Source organism: Oryza brachyantha, chromosome 3 (genome assembly GCF_000231095.2).
Source record: "Oryza brachyantha chromosome 3, ObraRS2, whole genome shotgun sequence".
NCBI lineage: Eukaryota > Viridiplantae > Streptophyta > Magnoliopsida > Poales > Poaceae > Oryza > Oryza brachyantha.
The window spans coordinates 23,658,780-23,673,050 of record NC_023165.2 but is presented as its reverse complement, the minus strand read 5'-3'; the positions used below and the strand labels follow the sequence as shown (position 1 = coordinate 23,673,050).

Below are 14,271 nucleotides of genomic sequence, written 5' to 3'. Positions count from 1 at the left end.
CATCACACTTTCCTATTCCTCACCAAATCCTCCCCAAATTCTCATACTCTCAAATTCCTCCCCAAACTTTATCTATGGTCCATCAAAATATCAAATTTCTCCCCAAATCTTAGATTGAGAGTTCCTAGTGATTTTAAAATGAATACCACCATATTCTGATATCACCACACTATCCTGTTCCTGCTACTACAAAATCTACCATTCAACGAACTGCATCTACGACTTGAAGACAGCCATCACAACCCTTAAAACTCAAGAGTCGAGGCTCAGACAACAGTATGCACAATTGTCGTTCTGAAATTTTTCTTTCATCTCCTCCTATTCCTGCAGCACCTCATCTAGATTGTGACCTGAAATCTCTCCAGCATCTCCTCTGGATTGTCACAACAGTTGTGAGATTGATAGCGCTGAATATCAGAAATGCAAAATCGACTGAAAATCTTGCAGATTTCAGGCGACTCGATGCCATCATACTAGTAGCAAATAGCATACTCATAATATACCAAAAATAAGCTGGTTAAACAAAGCTGCCATCGCTGTAAAATCCGGGACTATTATCTCTCAAAACCACTTGCACATTGGACACTCCTGGCATGGACAGCGTTAGCAGTTTCACATGATTAATTAGCAAACATCAGATGACGACGACGATGATTATGATAATACACTTGCAGGTTTGGGAGAGATCGATCGATGAGCTAGGCTAGGCTAGCCAGCAAGGGAGTGCTGCTGCTGCTGCTGCTTGGGAATGGTGGTCTTCTGGACATGGCCATCGCCCTTGGGTATGATGAGGCCGTAGCCCCCAGCGTCCCTCCTGTACACGATGTTCATCTCGCCCGTCTTCTCTTCCCTGAAGGCGTAGAAGTTGTGGTCCACGTTCTCCAGCTGTTCTATCGCCTCCTCCACCGACAGCGGCGGCATCTCGAACACCTTGGTGCGCACCACCTGCGCATCCATGCATTTCCACCCCAAATCAGTCTTTGCATTTTGCATGGCACTAAAATTTGATATCCTATCAAAATTGGATCTCTCCGATGCATTTTACTGGTAGTATTATACTATCAGTAAAACTAATCTTATCCGTTGATTTAAAATAGTATAATCGGTATTTTATTAATTAATTGATTAATATTATTTTTGTAACTTTGTTTTTTTGGCAATAAAGATTACAATAAAAAGGATGATATTATGTCTTTAAATTTCTACTGCACCTAATATTAATATTATTAGTGTATAATTTAATCACAGCTATTCCAACGGTGTGGATTATATTATCCATCAGAGCCAGTCTAATCAATCAAAATTTGAAGTCATCGAGATGCTTTCTAAAGGACGATAAAATCGCATCGTATGATGCAAGCTAGCATACCTTGGTGACCGTCGTCTCCTCGTCCTCGGCGCCGATGGCCTCCTCCAGATCGATCTGCTCCTCGTCGTCGGCGTCGGCGACGGCGTCGGCCTCCTCCTCCACGTCAGAGAGGTCGCCGACGTCCAGCGGCGTGGCCGGCCTCCACTCCTTGGTCCCCTTGAGGTGGCGGACGTCGGTCTCCTTCTCCTTGATCTTCCTGAGCTTCCTCTTGATGATGCCGGAGGAGAGGTCGATGCTGCCGTAGCTGGACTCCGAGTCCTCCTCGGCGCGCACCACGCCGTGCCGCTTCGTGAAGAGCGTGATCTCGCACCGCGACGTCTTGGGGCCCCGGCTGAGCTCGCCGCCGCGGGCGGACAGCCGGACGTCCACCTCGCGGACCAGGTGGCTGTGCTTCGCCACCGCCCTCCCCACCTTGTCCTCGATGTGCTCCTTCAGATTGTCGGTCAGCTGCACAACCGTCCATTTCATTCCATTACCATTTTTTCAGGACTGACAAGTGTGTATATAAATATATATTGATGCTTATGAATCTAGATATATATGTAAATTATATATATTTATCAATGAATAAATCTAGACAAGACTAGAAAATCATATGATATGAAACAAAGGTAGTATTATACTACCACAGTACAAACAAAGGTAGTATTATACTACCACAGTGCAAATATATATATGCAAATTATATATATTTATCAATGAATAAATCTAGATAAGACTAGAAAATCATATGATATGAAACAAAGGTAGTATTATACTACCACAGTACAAACAAATGAATTGACTGATACATATAGAGTAAGAAAATGGATTTAAAACAGTTTTATAAAAATAATCATGTATAGAAAGTTTTAAATAAAAATCATACCATGCGCGGATAATTAATCTATTTATTCGAAAAGAACACTCCCTGCGTGCCCAATCTCTCCCATGACCCATATGCAACTGTGGTGGAGAGCAAATTGCTAAAGAAAATTTGTCCTTTTTACTCTAGCAGCTCCCAAATAGTTGCCACTGTACACCATTCATGCTTAAATTTTAACCGCTTATCTTTTCTAAAAAGTTTAATTAGTATTTTCAAAGAAGCCATATTATTAAAGTATTTTACATCCTAAACATGCACATCAAACTTCCCTTCATCGTAGTTTAATCATGTAAAAATTGTTAGCGATCAATATCAAAACAGGCAACATGCATCAAACTTTCGCTCAGCATAACTTAATTATTTAAAAGTTATTAGCGGTCAAAAATCGAAACGGTTAATAAGTAGTACGGAGTAACTAGTAAGACTTCCCTTCCTCCCAAAAAAATACTTTTTCGTTTTTAAAATACCTCACATATCCCTACACAAAGCTATACAAAGACTATAATATCATTCACTCTTTCGAACATCAATGAATTTGTCACTTATTTTTCAAATCGCAACGCATTTATCTTCTATTTTACCAATCTCTAATGTAATAATCGCTCAAAAGATAAAGTCTTTCTGATTCTGGAACACCAAAAGATTGCCAATGGAGGGGAGTAATTCATCCAGGTTCGCATTAGCATCGGATTTGCAGGGAGTGTGGTTGGTGTACCTTGATGTTGCGGCCCTGCATGATGAGGCGCACCGAGGAGAGGGGCCCTTCCCAGGACACCCGCACGGAGACGCCGCCGCGGCTCGGCCTCTCGGCGGCGACCACCGGCCGCGGCCGCGGCCGGGCAACCAGCGCGCGCCCAAGGAAGCCGGAGCGGAGGGGCACGGCCGCCTGGTTGGTGGCGAGGCAGGCATGGCGGCGGTGGCGGTGGTGCGGGGCGGCGGCGAGAGGCTTGAGGGCGGCGCAGGAAGTGGACGGCCACGCCATTGCGGCGGGCGCCATCTCGGCGCAGGAAGAGAAGGAAGAAACCTACCTCACCGGAGGCGGAAGGAAGCAGCAGAGGACGCACGCCGGTGTCACGGCTGAACGAACTGTGGGTATCCCGATCGACTAGCCCGTCAAGATTGCTGCTGTTCTTGCTGCTGCTCGTCTACTTCTTCTTCGTGCAGCACTGAGGCAATCAGACAAGCACAAGCCCCTCCCCTCCTCTTGTAGAGCCAGTGATGACTAAAGCAGACAAGCGCAAGCGCGTCTACGAGTGAAAAAAATGGCGATGTGGATTGGTCTTATCCAGTGTCACCCACCCTGCAGATCTTTCGGGACGCGGCCAAGCTCGTCGCCGTCGGCTCGACAAGGACCAAGGCATGGCCTGCCTGCATCAATCGACGAATCTAAAATCCACGGGTTTGGATTCAGCCTGCTACAAGTGACTGGCCGGCGCTTGGCCCTCTCAGGATGCATGCATATAAACAGCTGCGGCCCAATTTGTAGAAACAGCTGCGGCACGTCGCGCCGATACCAGGGAAAGGAACATTGAGCGCCATCTCAAGACATAGGCTGTCATCGTCCGCTAATCGTGTGTATGTTTATAGTGGTATGTTTTCTAAAAGAAGTTTTTATATTGAAGTTTATAATTTTTAAGAGAATGAAAAAACGAAAGATTAGAAAAAACATAGAATTCTGACAGGAATGTAAGTATGAAACAGATGATTACAAAACATGTAAAAAAACGTAGGAATGACCATTTAATTGGACCACAGGAAAAACACAGGAATTTGAGAAGAGATAAAGACTTATAGGATTTTTTTTCGTGAGGTTCTACCTCTTGCTAAATTTCCTTCAACTTGTATTGGAAGATGCGTTACATAGGAATTTCATAGGATTTCATAGGGTTTATTCCTTTTTATTCAAAGGGTTTTGTAGGAAAAATTCTTATAGAAATAAAATCCTCTAAAATTTCTATAAATTTCTTTTGAATAAAGGGGGCCTAAAGTATATTTTAGCTTCATAGTAGTTAATTTCATTATTCATATGATTAAATAACAATTAAAAAATCAAATATCATTAATCTTCATCTATACAAAGAACGCAACATACTCCATCTGTCCTAGAAAAAATAGTACACAAGAGAGTTTGATGGCTTATTTGGAGAGCTTCTGTCAGCTGCAACTTCTCATAAAATCTATAGAAGTCAGAAGTTCTCACAAACCGTACTTATTTTATGAGAATCTAAAGTTGTAGAATCTAGAAAATGAACTAGAAAATCAGAAGCCAAGAAACTCACCTTTTTTAGATTTTAAAATTTTGGTTTCTCGTCAGTTGCTTCTCAGAATATTAAGCTATCCTAAACAGGCCCGAGTTAGAACCAGATGACAAATATGAATGAAAATCCGGTCGAGTGGTACGTAGGCATTGTCCATTTGGGAGTATAGCAAATAGTAATTTTTTTTTCCTTTTTGAGACAAGCTTTGTGAGCTTGTTGAGTTGCGGTGTATATACTACGCACGTAGTTACTCCATCCTAAAATAAATTAAAATCAATTGTTAAAGTTTAAACTTATCCCAAAATATAACTCCTAGATCTTTTATCTACTCTGAGTTCATAAATCAAGAACGTCTCATGTCGGCTGCCTCTAGTAGATGATCGTATTTCACATATATAATTAATGCATACACACATCAATTAATCATTAAATTTTATAAATACCAATTCATGCAATTTACGCAGATTAACCATTTTATGGTGGTGCACGAATAAAAAAAATTTATAAACTATATATAATTATGCATGCATGAACACAATATTGGAACCTTCTCCAGAAAATACATTAAAGAACATACATTTGAAATGAAAAAAAAAAATGTCGCAGCCGAATAGTTAGGGTCGTTATCATCAACTAATCTACAGCCGTCTCACTTAATCTAAAATTAAACTCAACATACTACCTCCGTTCTTAAATATTTGACGCCGTTAATTTTTTAATACGCGTTTAATCATTCGTCTTATTTAAAAAATTTACATAATTAATAATTATTTTTATATCATTTCATTTATTGTTAAGTATACTTTTATGCATATATATAACTTTACATATTTTATAAAAAAATAAATAAGACGAATGGTCAAACGTGTATAAAAAGTCAAGGACGTTAAATATTTAAGGATGGAGGGAGTATATATGATCCACAAGTTTGTTTATCCAAGATTTAACCTCTCCATATTGGCATATCTCTTTCCTATATCCATCACAAAATTGACATGCTAACAGAATCGACTGTAGTAGCAGTCGACACTCGCCTCTCTCATAGGCCTCAGTAATTTTTTCCTTAATTTTGCTGAACGTTATTAGATTGTTAATTACTTAATTGTTAGTGGCGGCTGGCACTGAGCATATGCTTAAGCACGAGTATTAAAGAAGATGCAGGGTGACATGGAAGTTGTTCAGTTCGTTACACAGCAAAGGCTGCGGATATAATTGATTAGATTCTCCCTGGCCAATCACACGTGAGATTCTCGGTCCTCCATCTCGATCAATGTCGTTGCAGTACATTGTGTGCATCGCTCTGCATTTGATTGGTTCTGCTGATTCATATAGATTGGTAATTTTTTTAAGACATTAAGCTAATCTAATTTTGTTAACTCGGGATTTAGTGTTATGTATTTCGTTATAATAATTTTAAGTGTAGATTTTGATACTAAAGTTAATTTTCTCGAGGATGGTAAATTCTCTAAATTAAAACCATTTCATGTATTAAATGAAATGTTTGATAGGAGAATGCTTTTAGTACAGACCAACATAAATATGCTATTGAAAATGTGTTGATGAAGAAGATGCAGAATGAGGGTGACGCCCAGAACGTTAAGGCTAAGGGGCTATGTAGTTTGGAAGAATTTTAAGAAAATTTTAGAGGAAATTTTATTTTCTGAAGGAGCCTTAAGATGTTTATAGTCACATTAATTTTTAACGAACAGTACTTTGTGCGGTACTTGTATCTTGGAGCATTATCTGAAAATGGTAGTATTGGTTATGGTTTTGAGGAATTGCATTTGGTACTACATGTGCCTCAATTTTTTTTCTTATGCTTATAAGTTAAAAGCCAAATTTAAATTCTAACCTTAAATTTGAAGTTAATTTTCGGTTTTTTATCCTAGTTTATTTTTCATCTTTTGTTTATAGATTGTTGAAAACACGTATATAAATTTTTTATTTATAAATTATTTTCCGTTTGCAAATATACCATTTAAATTTTTGTTTGAAACAACCAAATGATGACCCTGCATATCTTTAGACTATCTTGCTTTCATAATTGCGCTTGAATTGAGTTATTTAGGTAAATTAAGCACGATCGATCAGATCAAGGGAATTGTATTAATTACTTGTTCATGAAGTACTCGAATGCAGTATGACTAGTGTTAAGTTACATGCACCAGCCAGTTGCAGCTAAAAGCCTAAGCTGATAGGGAAAGGCGGACAATTCACTTTATACACTCCAACACTCCCCCTCAAGTCTAAATCATGGAATATTAGAGTGGGTGCTACAATTATTTTATATAATTATGCGCCAGCCAGGACTGATACTATCTTAAGTTGCATGCACCAGCCAGTTACACATAAAAGCGTAAGCTACTAGAGAAATACGGACAATTCACTTTATACACTCCAACAACTAGAAAAAAATATATTTATCTTATGCAAAGTCTTGTGTATGATCCAACACCATGTATGCACATCATTATCAACGTTTAACCGTTTTATCTTTGTAAGTTTGTATAAGAAATGACCAGGATTGATTCATAAAGGGATCAATTGATGTTCTCTCGGTTTTCTCATCTTTAATCAGACTAATCAAGCGCAATCACTGTCAGTCATTTTCCATAAATTAATCTCTTATACCACCAGGTACACCCTACTATTATTCTACTATACCGCAAAAAAAGCTTAGAATATTAGCGAAATCCACCGTCAGATATTTAATTATGTTTAGTTGATAGTGCCAATTGCAATTTTGTGTTGAGTTTCTCTACGGTCTGAGCAACTCCAACAACAGATTGTGTATAAGAATTGGATAGCTAAATTTATACAAAATATCCAAAAAGAAGCATACAATAGAATTACTATTTTGCCTCGCTCGGTATCCTGCTCGGTTAAAAAATTTTCCAGTTCGGCATCTATCCAGAGTGAGAGGCACTCGCTTTCCCCCTTTCCCGCGCGCGCGGCAGCTCCCTCCCGCGACCGCTCCACCTCCCTCCCGCGCTCCTCCCAGTTCTGGACGGTGGTTTCTGTTATTGTTAATCACCATGGGCCCACAAGTGATGATGTGGAATAGATTCAAAATATACAGGGTTCTGATTTTGGATAGACTGTTGGATTATCCACCTGTTTACAATTTTTTTCACCTTTTTACAGATCTCCATACTATGTAAATTTACATATGGATATTGCTAATCTTTTGGAGTTCCTCTTAGGAATAATTGAAGCCTCCTATGGTGTGAACAATTTCCAGTGTCATTCAGTCATCACTAAAAATTACCTCTACTTTCTATGTACCATAAAAAAACTCAATTTTAACCCACTCTAAAATTCAAAATCCTACAGAAAAACCTATATCATTCTCTACTTTGCTCAATTACCATGGAACCTGGCTAAGAATTAACTGTAATTTGAAACATACAAAATCAAAATCCAGAAACCCTGCATTCTTTGCAAGCTATTCTGCTGGTCAGCTTTCGGTGCCACGGCTGCAAGCGATGATATCCCGGCGGAACGCGCCGTGGAGCGTCTCTGACGCCTGACACGTGGCAGACATAACTAACTAATACCACCAACTAACTAACTAACTAACTGCCCACACAATGAACTATGGCGACAAAACCCAAGGTAATTAGGAGTTAGTATATGAGGGATGTTGACAGTGTGCAGTACTAAAACTGAGCTGCTGATTAGGCTACGACGTCGTGACCTCTACGAGCAAGTCACCCACGGTTGATCGATCGATGTCGCTGTGGAATTATGTCAGGCTGAGCTAGTGAGTGAGTGACAGCAAGAGTGCAAAGAAGTAATGGAAGTTTCGATGGAATTAGCCAGCCGCCGGTAGGGTTTAGTGGATGGCTATTGGCCAATGCCGCTGCTAATTACACTTTAGAGCAAATAGATTAATACTAACATGTAAAGGTGGTGAGCGGTGAAGAGACGGTGACCTATATACCGGCCAGAACTAAATCTGTCGTATTTTTCGCTTCGTTTATACTTATAAACTAAAATTTAAAATTTTAACTTTACATTAGAGTTAATTAGATTTTGCGGTTTTTTATCGTAATTTATTTTTCAACATTTACTTTTAGATTGCTAAAAACATATATATATATATATATATAAATTTTATTTACAAATTATTTTTTATTTGTAAATATATCATTTAAATTTTTTCGCTGAAAAAGCAAAACAATGACATCCTAAATGTGCATATGATGTAAGAAAAATATTTTTTGCATATAGAGGAAAATTAATCCTGGACCTGATATAGCCTACTATCCTGATGCGGGCGCGTGGAGGTGTTAATAGACCAAGAAAATGGTATATTTACATGACAAAAACAAGACTGTCTCTATGAGCTTATGTTATTAAAAAAAATTCAGGCCAATTACGTTGTTCTTTAGAAGACGTCCCTCCAAGGTAAAAGAAAACAAGGATGACCACATGATGCCATTACCCAAACCCTAAAAAATTTACAAATGTAATTAATGATGACGTAGCAGATGACGGTGTTGCTGAAACTGAAATGGATCATAGCTTGATGATGACGTGCTTTTGCTACGTCATAAAATTCTTGGATATGTTCATAGAAGAAAATTGCTATTGCTAGGACTCTGGTCTCTGTGGGGACTAATTAATCCATCAAAGTGATATCCAAAATAGTACTATGTGTATCTGAAACCTGAAGCGCGTTTTCAGATAACGGTTGAATGTCTGAGGAAGAAGATGATACGAGGAGAGGCGTCTTGATTAAATTGTTGTCGTCATCCATATAAGTACCTTTAGCTCGAAATGAATCCCAAATATCCAAATTGCCAGGGCGTAATTTGTGGTAACTACTCGAGAATACAAACAAATAATTTAATTCGAGAATACAAACAAATAATTTGAGTATTACAAAACTTGGAAAATAGATTTTAAACATTGTTATAACAAATTTGTATATAGAAGATTTTTGTAAAAATCATAGCGTTTAGGAGTTCAAAAAATTTCATTCCACTCTATAAAGAGGAAAACATACTAGTTATAGTTACAGCAAGAGTTAAGTTCCAATTCAAATTCAAAGTCTTGGAGAAAAACTTTTGGAGTCTTAAGTGACAATAATTGCTTAATTATTTACTACGAGAGAGTGCTGAACATAGACATGTCTGGAAAGTTGGTATTTCCTCCGTCAAAGAAAAAAACTACCAAAATAAGTTTATCGTCTAGTTTCTAGATATAATATTTGGCTCTTCATCTTATTTAATTTTTTTGCGATTACTTATTTTTATTGTTACTAGATGATAAAACATGAATAAAAGTTTATGCGTGACTAATTATTTTAATTTTTTATATAAATTTTTTAAATAAAACGAGCAATCAAATTAAATCGAAAAATAAGTTGTTATGAAAGGTAGTATTCGTAAGTTGTCTAGATTCGATGTCCAGATAAAATTATGACTTGTCAGTGACTAAGCTATCTAAGCTAAGGCGGTGCTGCCGGTTCAGGCTCCGGTGACAAGCCGCCGGAGCGCAAGTTTGGACGCCACCACGTCCCTACCGGCGACGAACTGGTGGGCAAGAAGATGCGCGACGGACGCCCGCTTCGTGTAGTCCTTGTGCAGGCACGCGGCGAGGAACGCCCGTAGCTCCGGCGAGGCCGCGTCGTCGGGCAGTGAGGTCATCTCGCCGAAGCAGATGGCGCACATGAGCGCTGCCCATGTCGGCTTCTGCCCGGCGGGGAGCAGCGGATACCGTCCCATGAGGAGCTCCAGGATGGTCACGCCCAGGCTCCACACGTCGGCGGCGAAGGGGTCGGTGTGGCGCTCGGAGTCGAACCGCTCGGGGCTCATGTACGCGGCGGTGCCCTCGTAGGCGGTGCAGTGGTCGCCGGCGTGGGCGAGGACCTTGGCGATCCCGAAGTCGGCGATCTTCACCTCGCCGGCCGTGGTGACGAGGAGGTTCGCCGGCTTGACGTCGCGGTGGACGACGCGGCGGGCGTGGAGGTACGCCAGCCCGGACAGGGCCTGCGCGGCCACCTCCGCCAGCGCCGCCTCCGGGAACGCACCGGCGCGGGCCACGACGGAGGCGAGCGAGCCGCCGTCCACCAGCTCGAGCAGGAGCGCGGCGTCGCCGGAGGCGGCCGGCAGGACGGAGTGGCACCGCACGACGTGCGGCGAGTCCGCGCGCCGCAGGACGTCCGCCTCGGCAGCCGCCGCGCCGCCGCCGCCACCGTGCAGCACCTTGAGCGCGTACACCGCCGACGTGCGGCGGTTCGCGACCTTGTACACGGTGGCGCTGTTCCCGCGCCCGAGGACGGCCACCCTGTCGAGGTCCGACGAGCGGAGCTGCTGATCACCAACCCTCGCCGCCGCTGACGACGTCGAAGCAGCCGGTGCGGCCACCGGCGGGTTGGGGTACCGGAAGGCGCCGGCGCAGGAGGGGAGGTCGAGCGAGATGTGCAGCCGCGGGACCCGCCTCTCTCTAATCGTTAGCGCCATTTCTGCTAATCCTAATTACTCACTAATCACAGTGGTTAGCACACTAAGCTACACCAAATCCTTCATTAGTGAATATAGATAGAGGTTAATTTGGCTGCCCATATATAGCTAAGTTAGCTGGCAGCCACATCAAAGATCAAACTAATTTATCAGTTGAGCTGATTGTGCCAAGAGAGTGACATCAAACCTCACTCATTTTTTTTACTAATCATTTTTACCCTTGATATTTATCTTGGAAAGTGACATAGGTTCGTAGAACTTTCCAACCAGGTACAAGTAAAACCTCTCCCTGAACCTGTTCTTGGTGGACCAGGGGAGCAGAGATGCATGGGCCTAAAGTATGTCCATGACGGGTGCATGGTTGTAAAACAAAGGAAAGCTTCGGTTACATTGGACCATCGTACAGTTTATCTATCTCATCGTCCATCTTGAAAATAGAGGATAAAGACTATAAATTGAGTTTCAACAAAACGGTCATACTATCATTATTTTTGGATGACATCCATATTAAGAGAGAAAATCTTTATATTTGGATAATATCTCTCCATCCTCAAAGAGATACAGATAATGTCATATATAAATGATCTGGTGGAGTCCAAAGAGATATGGAGGATAAAACTATTTTAGATGATCAAATATACTGGATAACATAAGTTGTTGAGATATCTCCAACTCCAAACATCTTGGGCTCTTTAATTTCTCCAATTAGCCAGTGAGAATGTAAGATTAAGACGTTGCGATGGTGACTGACAGTTTGATTAATGAGGTTGGTGTTTCCGCCGTCGTCGTAGAATAATCGTTAAATGGGGGTATAAGAGCAGGTACACAGCTATAAATATATTTTAAGGAGATAAAATAGCAGAGAGAAAAATAATAAGTTATAGTTTTATAGCCAGCTGCAGTACAGACTATGAGACATAATATGCGTACGATAAGACATAATAGTATATATTTCGTAGGGAGCTTTTATATGAATTGACTATTAGATTATCTATAAATAAATTAGAGTCATTAGTTTGCTATACTATTGAACTTGCTCTTAGGGAAGAAGATCCATGGATAATGATGAGAGATTACGGCCACGTTCTTCTCCTCTCAATGCTAACCTAGATTCCTTCGTTTTTCACACGACGCTTCTCGAACTATTAAATGGTGTGTTTTTTATAAAATTTTCATTTGAAAGTTGCTTTAAAAAATTATATTGATCTATTTTATAATTTTTCAAACTAATAATTATATGTATTAATCTATTACACGGTGTAGTTAATTGGAGTAGCATTTTTTTTAAAAAAGAAATATCATGCATGGTAGCATTATATTCTCTGTGTGGAAGATTAGCGTGTGGTATCAGATATTCAGATTTGGTCAACAAAGCCGCTCAGTTGAAGTGTGCGCGGCTTGATTTGCTGGTGATGTTTCACGTTTGTGTGGGCGCCGTGTGATACCAGTCATGACCCCCAATTTTAATCGAACTATAATATAATTTCTTTCCAATTTGCACGACGCAACAAATTCTTTTTTCGTAACAAAATGAGGATCAAACAGTATCTAGCAATTGTGGAGCATGTATGTGACACAGAAAAATAAGTTGTATCAACAAGCTTATATGAATTTTTTTTTACCATCATTCAAATATTACCTATCACATTTTCTACCGGAAAAAATTGATAACGAATACTAGGTATCCTGAGATTTTTTCTTAAGGGCCAAAAATATTACTACCTCCGTCCCTAAATGTTTGACGCCATTGACTTTTATGCAAGTTTGACCATTCGTCTTATTCAAAAAAAATTCAAAATTATTAATTATTTTTATATCATTTTATTTATTGTTAAGTATACTTTTATGCGTATATATAGCTTTACATATTTTTTTAAAAAAATTGAATAAGATGAATGGTCAAACATATATAAAAAAGTCAACGCCGTCAAACATTTAAGGACGGAAAGAGTATTTATAATATATATATTGTTGTGCATAGCATCGTAGAAAAAGAGTAAAAGATATTTTAAGTTTAAATCCTATGGACTATTATAATGGTTGCAGGACGAATGATCATGAATTACAAATAACAAATTGATTAATAACAATAAAACCACCTAGACTATGTACCACTTGTTTACGTTTTCTCCTAACAACTTACAAGTGGCATGTACTATTTAACCTTTGTGAATCAGCAGCCGATTCTTATATCCATCGAATTTTACTTAGCAAGTTGCCGTTAAAGCAAAAAAGAGAACGTCAGAGAGTAATTGAGCTATAAATTTAGTATTCGTCTAGATCTCACCAACACTGTTACCACGAACCCAATCCATAAGACCAGTCTTAGTTTCACTACAGTTTCCGATACAGTTACCTCAATAAAATAATGCATGAAACATTTACTCACAATACAGAGTTTTATTGTATCATTTCTAAAGCTAAATAAATCATTTAATTACTGTTAAAAGTTAGGATCATATACACCAAATACATCGTGTAGCCATTTCTACACAGTTGCTCTCAAATATCTGCAAATATCTAGCGTACCGGCGACAAAAGCAAATAGTATAGCACGTTCAGAACTGCAGTATACATAGCAGCATCCATTCACACAATTATAAAATGCATTCACATTCACTTCAGCTAACTGCATTCATATGGCAAAAGATGACATAGTCCAGGTAACTGGATTGAAATAGTTCAGGTAACTAAGCTAGATATATAACCGAGCTGCACCCATGGCAAAAGATGACAGATAACTAGAGAATAATGACGATGAACATTGAATCAATACTGCAGATAAATTGTCACCGGCAGACTGGCACCCTGCAGATAAATTGACGATGAGCATTCAGACATTTACAACTGCACCATGCAGATAAATACTCAGAAATAAAAATAGTTCAGTAATATATCAACACAAGAATCTAACATGATGGCTTAAAAAAGGTTGTCATTACTGGGTTTTCACTCAAACATTCTGTCGTGGGCTCATGAAGAGGGCTTCATAGCATTGTCCCACTCACACTTACCACTCCGCTCCTCAGGACAATGCCACCTTCTCGCACGAGTAGAAGCCTTAGTAGATAAACTCCTATCGAGACGAGTTGATGGCACTGTTCTATTTTTTACACCGATAAGAGCTACCCTTCATTTGGGCTACGAGGATAATTCCTATCTCGGTTAAGGTGAACTCACTCTTCAGACTAATAAACAATATGTTTTCAAAAATTTCCTACAGTTCCTTAAAATACAGTTAGATCTATTTTCGAGTTTATAAGAATTAATACTAAATTAATTATGTACGGATAACCCGTCACAGTTTTA

The 14,271-nt window shown here is 39.7% G+C and overlaps 2 protein-coding genes across 2 annotated transcripts; both read right to left on the bottom strand.

Moving 5' to 3' along the window:
* Positions 1–474: 474 nt before the first annotated feature.
* LOC102715381 (ribosome-binding factor PSRP1, chloroplastic) lies at positions 475–3,451 on the bottom strand. The gene is made up of 3 exons (XM_015834554.2): positions 2,950–3,451; positions 1,370–1,816; positions 475–945 (listed from the first exon to the last, which is right to left on the bottom strand). The coding sequence occupies exons 1-3, from the start codon at positions 3,229–3,231 to the stop codon at positions 709–711; spliced, it is 966 nt and encodes a 321-aa protein (XP_015690040.2). The 5' UTR covers positions 3,232–3,451; the 3' UTR covers positions 475–708.
* Positions 3,452–9,966: 6,515 nt separating this feature from the next.
* LOC102714082 (mitogen-activated protein kinase kinase 9-like) lies at positions 9,967–10,962 on the bottom strand. The gene has a single exon (XM_040522878.1). The coding sequence runs from the start codon at positions 10,960–10,962 to the stop codon at positions 9,967–9,969; it is 996 nt and encodes a 331-aa protein (XP_040378812.1).
* Positions 10,963–14,271: the final 3,309 nt, after the last annotated feature.